General features: G+C 43.7%; 1 protein-coding gene across 4 annotated transcripts in view; it reads right to left on the reverse strand.

The window, feature by feature from the left end:
- LOC100929268 (zinc finger protein 879) overlaps positions 1-11504 on the reverse strand; it is a 33845-nt gene extending 22341 nt beyond the window's left edge. For 2 of the 4 annotated variants that reach the window (XM_031944943.1, XM_023506852.2), the window contains exons 1-4: positions 10817-11495; positions 7375-7453; positions 6885-7011; positions 5469-5579 (exon numbers count right to left, since the gene is read on the reverse strand). In XM_031944943.1, coding sequence (XP_031800803.1) covers positions 5469-5579; positions 6885-7011; positions 7375-7407 — 271 coding nt within the window. In that variant the 5' untranslated portion in view covers positions 7408-7453; positions 10817-11495. Of the gene's footprint in view, positions 1-5468; positions 5580-6884; positions 7012-7374; positions 7454-10816 lie in introns of all 4 variants that reach the window. The other 2 variants (XM_012553161.3, XM_023506848.2) reach the window with 2 other exon arrangements.
- Positions 11505-13080: the final 1576 nt, after the last annotated feature.

Consider the following 13080-nt stretch of genomic DNA (forward strand, 5'->3'; position numbering starts at 1 on the left):
TCATCTAGGCCAGGTGATTTTCTGCAAAGCAATTCTTTGATGACTCCTCAGAGATTAAAAAATCGGAATGAATAATTTCCTCTTGTAACATCCATTTTGATACCTTATTTTTGTAGATCCCATCTATTTCCTTTGAATGCCCTATCAGAACATAACTACATGCAACATTCCTTAATAACATCTTTCGTTTCTTTTGTGTACCTGCAAAATTTCATCTTTTTCTTTGTAATTCTGCCAATTTGTATTCTAACTTGCTAATGGTTTGTAAGGGTCTGAAGAGGAAGCTCCCACAGTGCAATAAGGAAGTACAAAGGCCTTGAAGCCTGAGATTCCCAGATGTGGCCTCTGTGAACAGTGTGGACCACCTCGTGGGCGGAAGCTCTGGTCCCATTGAGATCCGGTCTGCAATGGGAGACTTCTCCTTCTCTAACTGGCTGTGGGGACTCTGACCTCACTGACCCTATATAAGCTGTGGGGACTAGGAAGTAGATGGAATTTACTAGGAGTCTTACCAGGGAGTTCACTAGGAGTGAGTAGGTCAGCTAGGGCTGCTCTGTTAAACATGAGATCTCTGAAGACCTCTGATTGAGGTAAGATTGGTAAAGAACCACTGAGAGACAGTGGCCAGAGATCATCTGGCCTGGGAATTAGGTGTGACTGGTAATGGTAGCATTCGGGTGAGGGGAGCTACAATGGTTGCCAACTTATTACTTTTTTAAAAAATTAATTGATCAATTCAATTGTTCTTTCTAAATTTCTCCTTTTTAACTTCATAAATCTCCTTATCTTCAGCCTTTCTCTGCATCAAAGTACTTGGCATACAGTGGAGCAGGTCAGGCCAATTGACTTTCCTTATTCAATAAACTCAAGTGGCTCTCCTGGCTTCTAGGAACAAATACTAAAGGTTCTGTTGGTCATTTAAACCCCTTCATAAACCAGCCCCCCTCCTACCCTTCCAGTCTTCTTATATCTTACTCCTAGACTCCTCCAACCAGTGACACTGGCTTTGCTGGCTATTCTATGAACAAGATACCCCATCTCTTGAATTTAGGCATTCTTTGGCTGTTCCCCATACCTAGAATGCTCTCCTTCCTCCACTCCAACTACTGACCTCTCTGGCTTCAAGTCCTAAATAAAATCCTACCTTCTCCAGGAAACTTTCTCTAACCCCTCAATTTCAGGGCCCTCTCTCTGTTAATTATTTCCTATTCAGATTTTATATAGCTTGTCTGTATGTAATTATTTGCATGTTGTCTCCCCCATTTAATTTGATTGTAAGCTCCTCAAGGGCAGACTATCTTTTGTCTCTTTTTGTATTCCCAGCATTCAGCAAAGTGCCTGGTATATAGTAGTTGCTCAATAAAAGCTTATTGAATTAAACTGAATTGGTTCTCAAACAACTAGATTTACATGGGCTAAATAAAGTATTAGCTCCAAACTTGACTGATTGACTTCAAGAGCCTGTACGATGGGACCGCACCAGATCTATGCCCTTTCATCTGCCACTAATCTCTCCCCAAACCTATTTGTCCCACCAGGTTGGTCTCACTACTGTCACCCTGTCATATTGTGCTCATCCCTTACCTTTTCCTCTTGTTGAATCCTGCCACCTGTAATACTTTTCTCCCTTCCTTTCCCTAATCCAATTCTATCCACCTGAAAAGGTCAAATTCTTGTCTCATTTCCCTCATGAAGCCTTGTTTGAACACTACTCCTAGCTCCAAAGTGTCTTCTGCACTTTCAGACCTAATCACGGTGGCATTCTGATGCAACGTCCAAGGGTCACACTCTTTGGCCTGGCATCAAAGGCCCTCTACTCGAGATTCAACCTCTCTGCCCCAGTCTGCCACACTGCTTCTCTCCAAACAGCCCCTACTACGTCTCACATCCAAGCTTCAAACCTGTTAATTTACTGATCCATCCCTTAAGACTTAGCTCTATGTTGAGTGAAATGAACAGGACCAGGAGTCATTATATACTTCAACAACAACAATACTATATGATGATCAGTTCTGATGGACGTGGCCATCTCAGCAATGAGATGAACCAAATCAGCTCCAATAGAGCAGTAATGAATTGAACCAGCTACCCCCAGCGAAACTATGAACTATTACATAGAATTCCCAATCCCTCTATTTTTGTCTGTCTGCATTTCAAACTCCGATTCTTTTTGTACAGCAAAATAACTGTTAGGACATGGATGCTTATATTGTATTTAATTTATACTTTAACATATTTAACATGTATTGGTCAACCTGCCATCAGGGGTAGGGGATGGGGGGAAAGAGGGGGAAAATTGGAACAAAAGGTTTGGCAATTGTCAATGCTGTAAAATTACCCATGCATATAACTTGAAAATAAAAAGCTATTTAAAAAAAAAAAATAAAAAAAAACAAAACAAAACAAAACAAAAAAAAACTTAGTTCTAATGCCAAAAACCACAAAGAAGTGGGAATGCCCATGGTGTGAAAGAAGTGGCAGCAGGGATTTTAAAGCCAAGTGTCCTGATGCCATCTCCAATGTTCTTTCCAAAAGATCCCAACTGCCTAGCCAAAAGATGTTTAATAAATGTTTGCTGACATTCTCCAACTGACAAATGGTCAAAAGACATGAACAATTTTCAGGTAAAGAAATTAAAACCATTTCTAATCATATGAAAAAATGCTCTAAATCATTATTGATTAGAGAAATGCAAATTAAGACAACTCTGAGGTACCATTGCACATCTATCTGATTGGCTAAGATGACAGGAAAAGATAATGATGAATGTTGGAGGGGATGTGGGAAAACTGGGACACTAATACATACTTGGCTGGTGGAGTTGTGAACTGAACCAACCATTCTGGAGAGCAACATGGAACTATATAGCCCGAAAGGGCTATCAAACTGTGCATACCCTTTGACCCAGCAGTGTTTCTACTGGGTCTGTATCCCAAAGAGATCTTAAAGGAGAGGAAAAGACCCACACGTGCAAAGATGTTTGCAGCCCTTTTCGTAGTGGCAAGGAACTGGAAAGTGAATGGATGCCCATCAGCTGGAGAATGGCTGAATAAGTTATGGTATGTGAATATTATTGTTCTATAAGAAAGGATCACAAGGAGGATTTCACAAAGGCCTGGACAGGCTTACATGACCTGATGCTAAGTGAGAAGAACCAAGACAACATCATATAAGGCAACAAGATTATATAATTTTCAACTTTGATAGATGTGGCTCTTTTAAACAATAATGTGATTCAGGTCAGTTCCGATGGTTTTTTGATGGAGAGAGCCATCCACATCCAGAAAGAGGATTGTGGGAACGAAGTGTGGATCACAACATAGTATTTTTATTTTTGGGGTGGTTTGCTTTCTTTTTGTTTTCTTTCTCATTTTTTCTCCTTTTTGATCTAATTTTTCTTGTGTAGCATGATAAATGTGAAAATATGCATAGAAGAATTGCACAGGTTTAACAAATATTGGGTCACTTGCTGTCTGGGGAAGGGGGTGGGGAAAAGGAGGAAGAAAAATTTGGAACACAAGGTTTGCAAGGGTGGGTGTTGAAAACTATCTTTGCATGTATTTTGAAAATAAACAGCTATTATTTAAAAAAACAGAAAATAAAAAGCTATTATTTTAAAAAAAATTTTTAAAACAGAAAAAAAAAGCTATTATTTTTAAAAAATTTAAATGTTTGCTGAACTTACATCTGAATGTAATTGTAAATCCCATCAGATATATTTTCTAATCCTATTACAGGTGTTCACTCTGGTCCCCTTTTGAGACTGTTAAGTGCCCAAGGTATTAGAACTCATGCTATGATCACAAAGCCAGGAGTTAGAACTGGAAGCGGGGAATTCTGGACAAGGCCAGAAGAATAGATACCTAAAGGGAGCCTGGTTAGCTGCCAGGAGCCACAGGGCCAATAAAAACACTGGAAGACTTCAGAACTTTCATCAACGTAATGACCAATGATGGCTTTGAAAACTGATTGCCCTCATCCCTTGGCAAAGTGGAGGACAAGGCGTGAAGGATGAGGCATACAGTTTTTAGCCATGGCCAACATGGTCACTTGTTACAGGGGATGACAAGGTTCATTCTAGACTCAGTGGATAGAACCTGGAATCAGGAAGATCCAACTTCAAATCCAGCCTTCTCAGACAAGTTCTAATTGTGTGACCCTGGCAAGTCACTTCACCTCTGTCTGCTTTGGTTTCCTCAACTACTCAATAGGGATAATAATAGCATCTACTGCTCAGGGATGTTGTGAGGATCAACTGAGATAATAATAGTAAAGTACTGGGTTCATAGTAAGTGGAATAAAAATGTCAGCTGCTGTTATTACTATGATTGGCAAATAGCTAGCCATGACTTCAAAGAACTATGTTGACTTCACCAAAAAATTGCATCAGACTAACCTCATTTCCTTTTTTGACATGATTATTCAATTAGTAGATAAAGGGAATGTTGTGGACAGTTTCCCCAGATTTTAACCAAGTTTTTTTTTTGTTTGTTTTTTTTAATAAAATATACTGTTCTTATGGAGAAGACAAGAAAGGAGTGAGCTAGATGCTAATACGGTGAGATGCACTCAGAAGTGGTTGGAGGGCTGGACTCAAAGAAAGGATGGTTGTTAATGGGTCACTGTCCATGTGGAAGGAGGTCTCTGTCATGGTGCCCCAAGAAGCTGTGCGGTTTACTGTTTTACTCAACCACTAGGAAAAATGCAGTGGAAATTTGAAGATGATACAGCACTAGAAGGGACACAGAGCTGGGCTGAATGTAACAAGACGAAATTCAAATGGAATAAATAGGAGATCTTCTGCTTGGGCACAAACTTCACCAAAACAAGACAAGGGAGGCATGATTGGGGATCAGTTTGACTGCAGACTGCAAGTTCAATGTGTCATCAGTGTGCTGGGGCAGCCAAAAAAAACCTAATGCTGTATGGAGCTGCCCCAAGAGAGCCCCAGGAATAGGGAGGTGACAGTACCACTGAACTGTCCTCTCACCTGAAGTGCTGAGATCACTGCTGGGCACAAAGGCTGAAGAAGGCTACTGACAAGCAGACGATGATGGTAGAAAGCCTTGAGTACATGTGGCGTTCAATGGTTTGAGTGCCTGAGTATCTCATGTCAAAACAAAATGACTCAATAAAAAATTTTTAAACAAAATTTGACTTCATTACCCAGGCATGGGTTCTGTCAATAAAAAGTTATAATTATTAAAATAAATAAATAATAAAAACAAACAAACAAACAAAAACAAAATTTGACTTCATTCCAAAAATGACTTAACTGGGAATGACTAAAATGATGGGGAAAGATATTCTAGGCAGGCAATATGCTTTCAGAAAGTAAGGGAAGTATGATTAATAGAGAGAAAAAACTGCTGAACTCAGGAGGAGAACCAGGGCTGGGGAAAAGCTCTACAGCCTGGAGCTGGGCAGGACCAAAGTAGTAACTGCAGGTGTACTGCTCTCTGACTCACCTGCCCACATGTCCTGGTCGTTTTCATGCTCCTTATTCTGAAGGTCAGTGATCCATGGCACTGCCCCTTCTTCCAGCTTGTAAATCACATCAGGCTTGTTGATGGGAATCCCTACTCACAGGGAAAGGTAGAAAGACATGATGATGTGAGCTCAGGATGCAGAATTCTCCCTTCCTCCAAGCACAATTCCATGGAGGGTAGGAGGCAAAAGGAAAATACCCACTGATGTTTCAAAGAGGAGAGGCTGGGGAACCATCTAAAAGGTACGTGGATGTCAGATGAGGGTGGTGAGGGGGAATTGGTGCCAGACCTAGAGGCTGGGCTGGGCATAGAACTCTTAAATGCATTTGCCTTTGACCTCCTCAGAGCAGGCAAAAGAGGCAGGAATAGAACAGATTGGAAGGAAGCTGGAAAGTGGGACCAGTCAATAAAATCAGCTGCAGATTTGAGCCCCGGAAAGACTAAATCTGTCACCTAACGACAGAGCCCAAAGGGATTGGGAACCCGTGAGCAACTGAGGTTACCTTGAAAGCTTTTCAGAATCCAAAGTGTTCAAAGGGCTTTCTATTATAGCCACCCTGCTTTTTGTTGTAGAAAAAAAATTAATTTATATAATCAAATCTATCCTTTTACTCCCCAGACATCTTTATTTACTGAACTGCTAAAACTTATCCTCTCCATAATTAGTGAAGCTATATATTTTTAGACTGCAAATCATTTTTAAAATATTTAACTGACTACTCTATTTGGAGTATGCTTATCGCCCATGGTACAAGAAGCACATCTAATACCACTCAACACCTTGCCACACTACTTTCCAGGGTCCACAGCTTTTAGCTTCTTTCCTAATGTTGTGGAATCTAGGATTTCTCAACCATGGGTTGACTGGATACTTGTGGGTTCTAACTTTGGCTTCTTTGTAACTAATCTTTTGAACACCGCCCCCACCCCCCCACATCAGTGAGATTCTCAATTACTGCTTTACACTGACACATAGTGTTTGTTTGTTTGTTTTGGCCAACAGCTATACATGTCATTTGAGCCTCATACCCAGCCTGTGAAATAGATGCTACAATGTCTCATGTCTACTTTACAGATGAGGAGTCTGAGGCTCAGCATGACTTAGTGACATTTAGGGTTCCGTGGCTGGGGTGGGTCAGAGAGCACATCTGCACCCAAGTCTCTGCACTGCCCCGTGGCCTCTGATAAGTCCAGCAGGGAAGAGGCCCCTTTGGACTTTCTGAAGGGCAGCATAATTCCCAGGGATACTCTCCCCAGGGGTTGCTCATCTTTAAAATGCCAAGTCCTGCCAAAGCTCTGTAACATCTGCTGGTACAGAAATGTGCGCTGCCTGCCGTCTTCACAACTATGAACCTACGTGGAGCCCAGAAGAGTCAGAAAAGAGATGGTCCTTACCGAGGGAGAGGATGTTCGTGTAATTCTCCAGCATCACTTCCCGGTAGAGAGCCCTCTGACCAGGGTGTAAAAGATTCCATTCCTCCTCAGTGAAATATACTGCCACATCCTCAAACGTCACCAAGTCCTAGAACATCAAAGATAATCCCAACCGTGAGCCCACAGAAAGGGCCAAAAGAGGGACATGCAACTGAGTGTATGGGTGGCGGCAGCAAGCCATGGCGGGCAAGGACAGGAGGCCTGTCCCCCTTCAAAATCTCTGCTTGACCACGCCTCTGCTGTCTGGTCTCAGGCAGGGTATTCAACATCCTGAACCTCGTGGGCAAAATGGAGACAGCCATTTCCAAAGGGACGTTCCCAAAAGAAGGCTAGTCAGTGGTGTTACTTTGTCCAAGCTGCTGGGAGGGGGGTCTGGGGCTCATGTCCCTAGAAGCAACATGAGAGGTGAAGGCAAACTGGAAAACCAAAAACAGAAGGAGTCGCAATTCACCTGAGACTTGAATGTCAGAAATGGAGCTGCCATCGCCTCTCTTCCTAAACCCTCTTGGACAGGGTAGAAAGGAAAGAAACTGTGCAAAGACAAAAGAGCCAAGAGTTAGAGCAGCCCAGCCCTATGGTGCCCCTGGGAAGCCCTGAATACCCCTCTGCCATCAAAGGATTCTGGGCAACCAAGGAAGAGCCCTCTGCAAGTCCCCCCCTTGCCTGTTGTGACCTAACTACCCATAGGAGTTACTACTGAATGCTTGGTCTGCCTGTGACATTCTTCTCATGGGGAACAAGGGAGCAGATCCAGAGGACTGCTGGCAACCACAGGCGGGTCAGGAATCATCTTTGCTCAGCAGCCAGAATGTGTTCCGTAACCTTTGGAAAAGGGGCAACGGGTAGCCCCCCGTAGCCTGGCACACAGTCGGGTGAACTTAGCCCAGTAAGTCTTGTGGAACCTCCCTCACACTTCTCTCTGAGTAAAAAGAGAAGGGAACAGTGCTATCAGCAGCAGACCAGAACAGAAAGAAAACATAGGATCCACACCAAACATCAGACAGCCAGAGTCCCAGTAGAGAAATATTCAGCTGACCCTGCTCCCAGATGGGAAGATGGAACAGCCTGAGTCACAAGACTCTACCCTTTCCAAGCCTCATTTTCTGAACTGAACTGGAAAATGGCAGGGCTGGCCTTAGGCCAAAATCAGCCAGGAGCTAAAAACTGCCCTTTTATACCCTGCCATCTCTACCCTACTACACTCTGATCTCTGGCATAGCCTCATAGGATGCTAGAGCTAGAGCCTGAAGGGATCTCAAGAGCCACCCAGCCCAGTCCCTTCCTTTTATAGGTGAGGAAACTGAGGCCCAGGTGATGCAGCTACTAAGGACCAGAGGTAGGATTTAAACCTGGGTCCTGTGACTCTAGAGCCAATGTTTTTTCTACTTAAGGTCAAACTAGGTTATCTTATCCAGATGACTATTATTAGTAACCCAGAAAATTATATTTATATAAATAAAAAACAGCAGTACACATTTATACAGCACTTAAAGTCTCCAACACACTTCGCAAATATATTCTCATCTGGGCCTCACAACAACCTTGGAAGTGTTATAATTGGTTTTACACCCCATTTTACACAAAAGGAAAGTCAGAGATTAGACCTGCCCAGGATCGTTCACACAGCCAGTAATAAGTGTCAGGCTGGATTTGAATTCAGGGCTGCTTCCTCTCTCCATTGTACTTTACATTCCAGGGAGAATAGGGAAGGCTATTTCCTCTCTTTCACTCTCCAGTGTCTAACACAGGATAGGCACTTACTGATCCAATCTGCCACTCAATAAAGGGGAGAGGAGACAATTCTCACTTCAGAGGGGAAGGGCCCATCCCTGTGTTTTGCCAAGGCCCGTTTGGGGCCTTTCAGTTTCTGTTCAGTGGTAGTTCCTAACATCCAGGAATGGGATCCATTTGCCAGCTTCCACAGCTTGCTGCCCAGAACAAAGCCCTCTGGGTAAGTAGGAGGGTAGGGGCCTAAGTGGAAATCAGTTTATTTTGGACCATGTAGAAAGAAAAGAGATCCTACCTAACAACTTGACTTGGTGGTCTAGACTTAAGATCTCAGGTCATTTTGTCAAAATCTAAACCCACCGTTCCCTCAGAATACCAAGGAAGCACTGATTTTCCTTGTCCCTGCTTCTCAAGTTCAATATCATAAGAGCCATCTGGCTCAACCTGATCCATTCTCTCACTGGGGGGGTGGAGGGGTGGGGGGGTGGTCAGCTGAGACACTGCTTTGAGAGGGCTCTTCCTCCCATAACTAGTACCTAAGACTTCCCCTCCTTACCTCCAAAATGTAAAATTTACTCAAAACTGTCAGCCATGGCAAAGTTCCACAGGCCTCTTCATTCAAAGAAAACTGAAAATGTTTAGTACTTTCTGTACCTCAGCGGAGGTAATGATTTACAAAAACTTGATCGTTTAAGAGATTGGTCTTTTAAAATAGTTTATCCAGATAATTTTAAATGTCTTATTTAGAAGTTTAATCATTAATTTTAGTTTTAACATAAAGCCAGAAATTCAACCTTTAGCTTTTAGCAGTTTATGAGAACCAGGAACAAACCCGAGAGAAAAACCTGTTGAGATTGGAGCAAAATGGGGAGTTCTTCTCCCTGCCTCCCCCCCCCCCCAATCACCACTTCCCAAGAGGGAATGGCTGGCTGAGCGGGGAAGGGATGTAATGGGAAATAAAAGGGAGGCTTTTTTGGAAGGAAAAACTTTAAGTTTTGGAAGTAAAACCATTTTCTGGACTCAGTGGGGGGTCAAGATGCATAAGAAAATATTCAATTTCAGAACCCAAAAAAAGCAGCAGCAGCACAGCAAACACCTGACAAATAGTTCTGGAATGAGGGTTGCAATAAGGCTGTAGGAGTGTGGGTTGAAACTCGTAGCCTGAAAGCTGCATGGCACTTTGATCAATGGAGTGTGTGAACTCAGAGTCCTACAAGGAAAGATAAGATAAATGGCTTTGAAATATTAAAAACAAAACAAAACCCTAACATCTTTTAGATTAGGAATAGTCTCCTGTTTTCAGAGAAAAGGTACGTGATTTCTTCTCCCTAAACCGCCATTGCTTCCTCTGTTCCTCAACTTCATCACAGCCTCCCAGATTGGAAAGGCTTTTTTACCCAATATAGAAACACGGACTCTCATAACCACACGGGGTCTCAGAGACCAGCTTAGTCCAATTCATTTTACAGAGGAGGAAACTGAGGCCCAGGGAGATTAAGTCACATGGGCACACCTGAGGCATTATTACCACAGCTCTAGAGTTAGACAGGGCTTTCGGGGACCAGTTAATACAATTCCTTTATTTGACACAGTGGGGTAACTGAGGCCTAAGATGAGGAAAGTGATTTGCTCCCCATCCCCAGTGGGGTCACAGATCTAAAGCTACAAGAGGTGACCTCAGAGATTACCCTCTCATTTTACAGCAGGAAACTGAGGCGCAGAGAAAGGAAGTGATTTAGCTAAGGTCACACCTAGGAACCTAGATCTAAAGCTGGAAAAGCCCTCACAGGCCATCCAATTTAATCCCCTCCTTTTACAGAAAGGGAAACTGAGGCCCAGGGAGGAAGAGTGAGTTGTTCAAGGTCACACGGAGCACTGGCGGCAGAGGAAGGGCGCGCGCCCGCGCCTCGTACCGCCCGAGCCCAGTGCTAGCACACAGTAGGCGCCTGAATACCAGAACGAGACCGTTACCACACAAGGTAGGGGACAAAAGGAGGGGGGCCGCCGGTGACGATTACAGGGCTCTCGGCCGGGGAATGGGGACAGGGAGAGGGAGAAGGGAAGAAGGAGGAAGAGGCGGAGAAGGAGGAAGGGAAGAGAGGGAAGGAAGGTAGGGAAAAAGAAAGAGGAAGGCAGAGGCGGCAAGCTCGCCCCGCAGCACTCACCTGAGACCGGCCTGAGCGAACGGACGACGGAGAGGCCGGAAGCGCAGCCCCGCCTACAAAAGAACGCCTCTGTGGGCTGCGAACGCTGGGGCGCCACTTCCGCTGCCTCTCTAGGACGCCTCGGAGGTCTCCGAGTCTCGGTCGTCGTTCCCCTCGCGCACCTGGCCCCCTGTGGGCGCCTTGAAGGAAGTGGGGGACGATGGGAGCGGAGTGTTGCGTACGCTGCCTAGCGCGGGGGAGCCGTTGCTGGGGAATACAGCCTGTGTCTCGGGACACTCCCCTCTGCTGATTGTCCACTACTCCTTCCCGGACTGTTCCTTCTGTACCTCCTTCGCTGGAGCCTCCTCCAGATCACGCCTGGCCCTCAGCTCTCTGTTCTGGGTCTCTTTTCGCTCCTTCGCTTGGTGATCTCAGCAGCTCGTCTCCATTTAATGCCCATCTCTATCCAAATAATTCCCAAATGGGCCTTTTCTGCCTCCAGCCTCTTTGCCGAGCGCCCGTCCCCCATCTCCAGCTGCCTTTCAAACAGCCCAAAGTGGAATTCCAATAAAGAAACTCCGTGTGATCAAAACTGAACTCGTATTATTATTATTATTATTATTAGTGAGAGCAGCCCCATCATCCGGGGCCTCAGGCTCACAAGCTAAGAGTCATCCTGGATTCTTCCCTATCTCTCATCTCTCTCCTTTTCCATCCTTCCCCCCCCCCCCCCCCAGTGAAAGTGTTGCTTCCTTCCTGCCTTCTTCCCTCCCTCCTTCCTTCCTGCCTGCCTGCCTTCCTTCTTTCCTTCCTTCCTTCCTTCCTTCCTTCCTGCCTGCCTGCCTTCCTTCCTTCCTTCCTTCCTTCTTTCCTCCCTCTCGTCCCTTCCTTCCTTTCTCTCAGTATCATTTAAGGCAGTTGTCTTCTAATTCTTTCAAAGGAAGCAAATTCTTATTAAGAGTTGTCCTTTTAACCCACATATGCCAAAATGTTTGTGCAGCCCTTTTTGTCATGGCAAGGAACTGGAAACTGAGTGGCTGCCCATTAGTTGGGGAGTAGCTGAATAAGTTATGGTGTATGAAGGTTATGGAATATTATTGTTCTATAAGAAATGATCAGCAAGATGATTTCAGAGAGGCCTGGAGAGACTTACAGGAACTGATGCTGAGTGTGAGAGATGTGGAAGACCCTTACCCAAAATGATTACTCAGAGATCACTCAGTAGAAGGCAGAAAAGTTGTTTATGGAAAACCTCCAGAGATTGAGCCGTCCCATTGCGAGATAAGAAAGAGAAAGCTTGCGGTAGGAGGCTAAAGAAGTAGTAAAGATAGACAGCTTTTATGCAAGAAATGACATCACAAGTAAGAGAGCATTGAGTAGTGGAGGATGAGGCATCTAATTGGTTGTTGCTATTTGGGGAGATTGGAATGGAAGATTTCTGTTTCCCTGAAATCGCCTGATTTCAAGGAAACAGAAAGGCCTTCAGGCTTAATCAAGCAGATAGTGGTCCAGCTAATAGACTAAATATCGATAAATGTCAAATACCAATAAATGTCATCAGCTCAGGTTAAGTAAATATGTTTCTAGCTGGCCAAGGCTCAAGTAGATATGAGCCTGCACATATTATATGGGTCACAGGGGAAACCCAGAAATAATGAAAATAAAATACAGAAAAAGAATTCATACATCCCTGTAAGTTCTTCACCTTATCTCTCTCTATTCCATACAATTCCCCCCTTGTAATATGTAAATGATTTTTTATCATATTTCTATGGAGAACTTACACACTGTTCAAAATCAGTTAACATATCTATACATTGTTTATCAAGTTGACAATCAAGATCATGCCTCTCTAATACATTCCAATCTTTTCTCTGTAGAATCATCATTTTAATAGCATCTCCTGTATGCAATATTTTGATAGGGACCGTTGAACTATTCTGGTTACTAATGTAATTATACAGGGTAGACATAGTGGTAACAGGTAACCACTGATTGCAATAAATTCATACCATGAAAATAATTGCTTCCGCCAACTATCTTAGAAACAGTTATCACAGAACAGATTGGCATTTGGCAGACATAAAAATACAAAGATAAATAAACAAAAAAGACAACGTAGGGAAACTGAGGCACAACATTACACTCTCCTTCTGAATATTTGAATTATTAAATCACCTCCCCTAGATAACTTGGAAGTCTCAGCACCGTAATTTTGACCAATCCAACGTGAGGCAAATAAATCAAAATGAAACTAGAAAATGCAAGGACTTATGGCAAGGGCA

This window comes from Sarcophilus harrisii, chromosome X (assembly GCF_902635505.1).
Source record: "Sarcophilus harrisii chromosome X, mSarHar1.11, whole genome shotgun sequence".
NCBI lineage: Eukaryota > Metazoa > Chordata > Mammalia > Dasyuromorphia > Dasyuridae > Sarcophilus > Sarcophilus harrisii.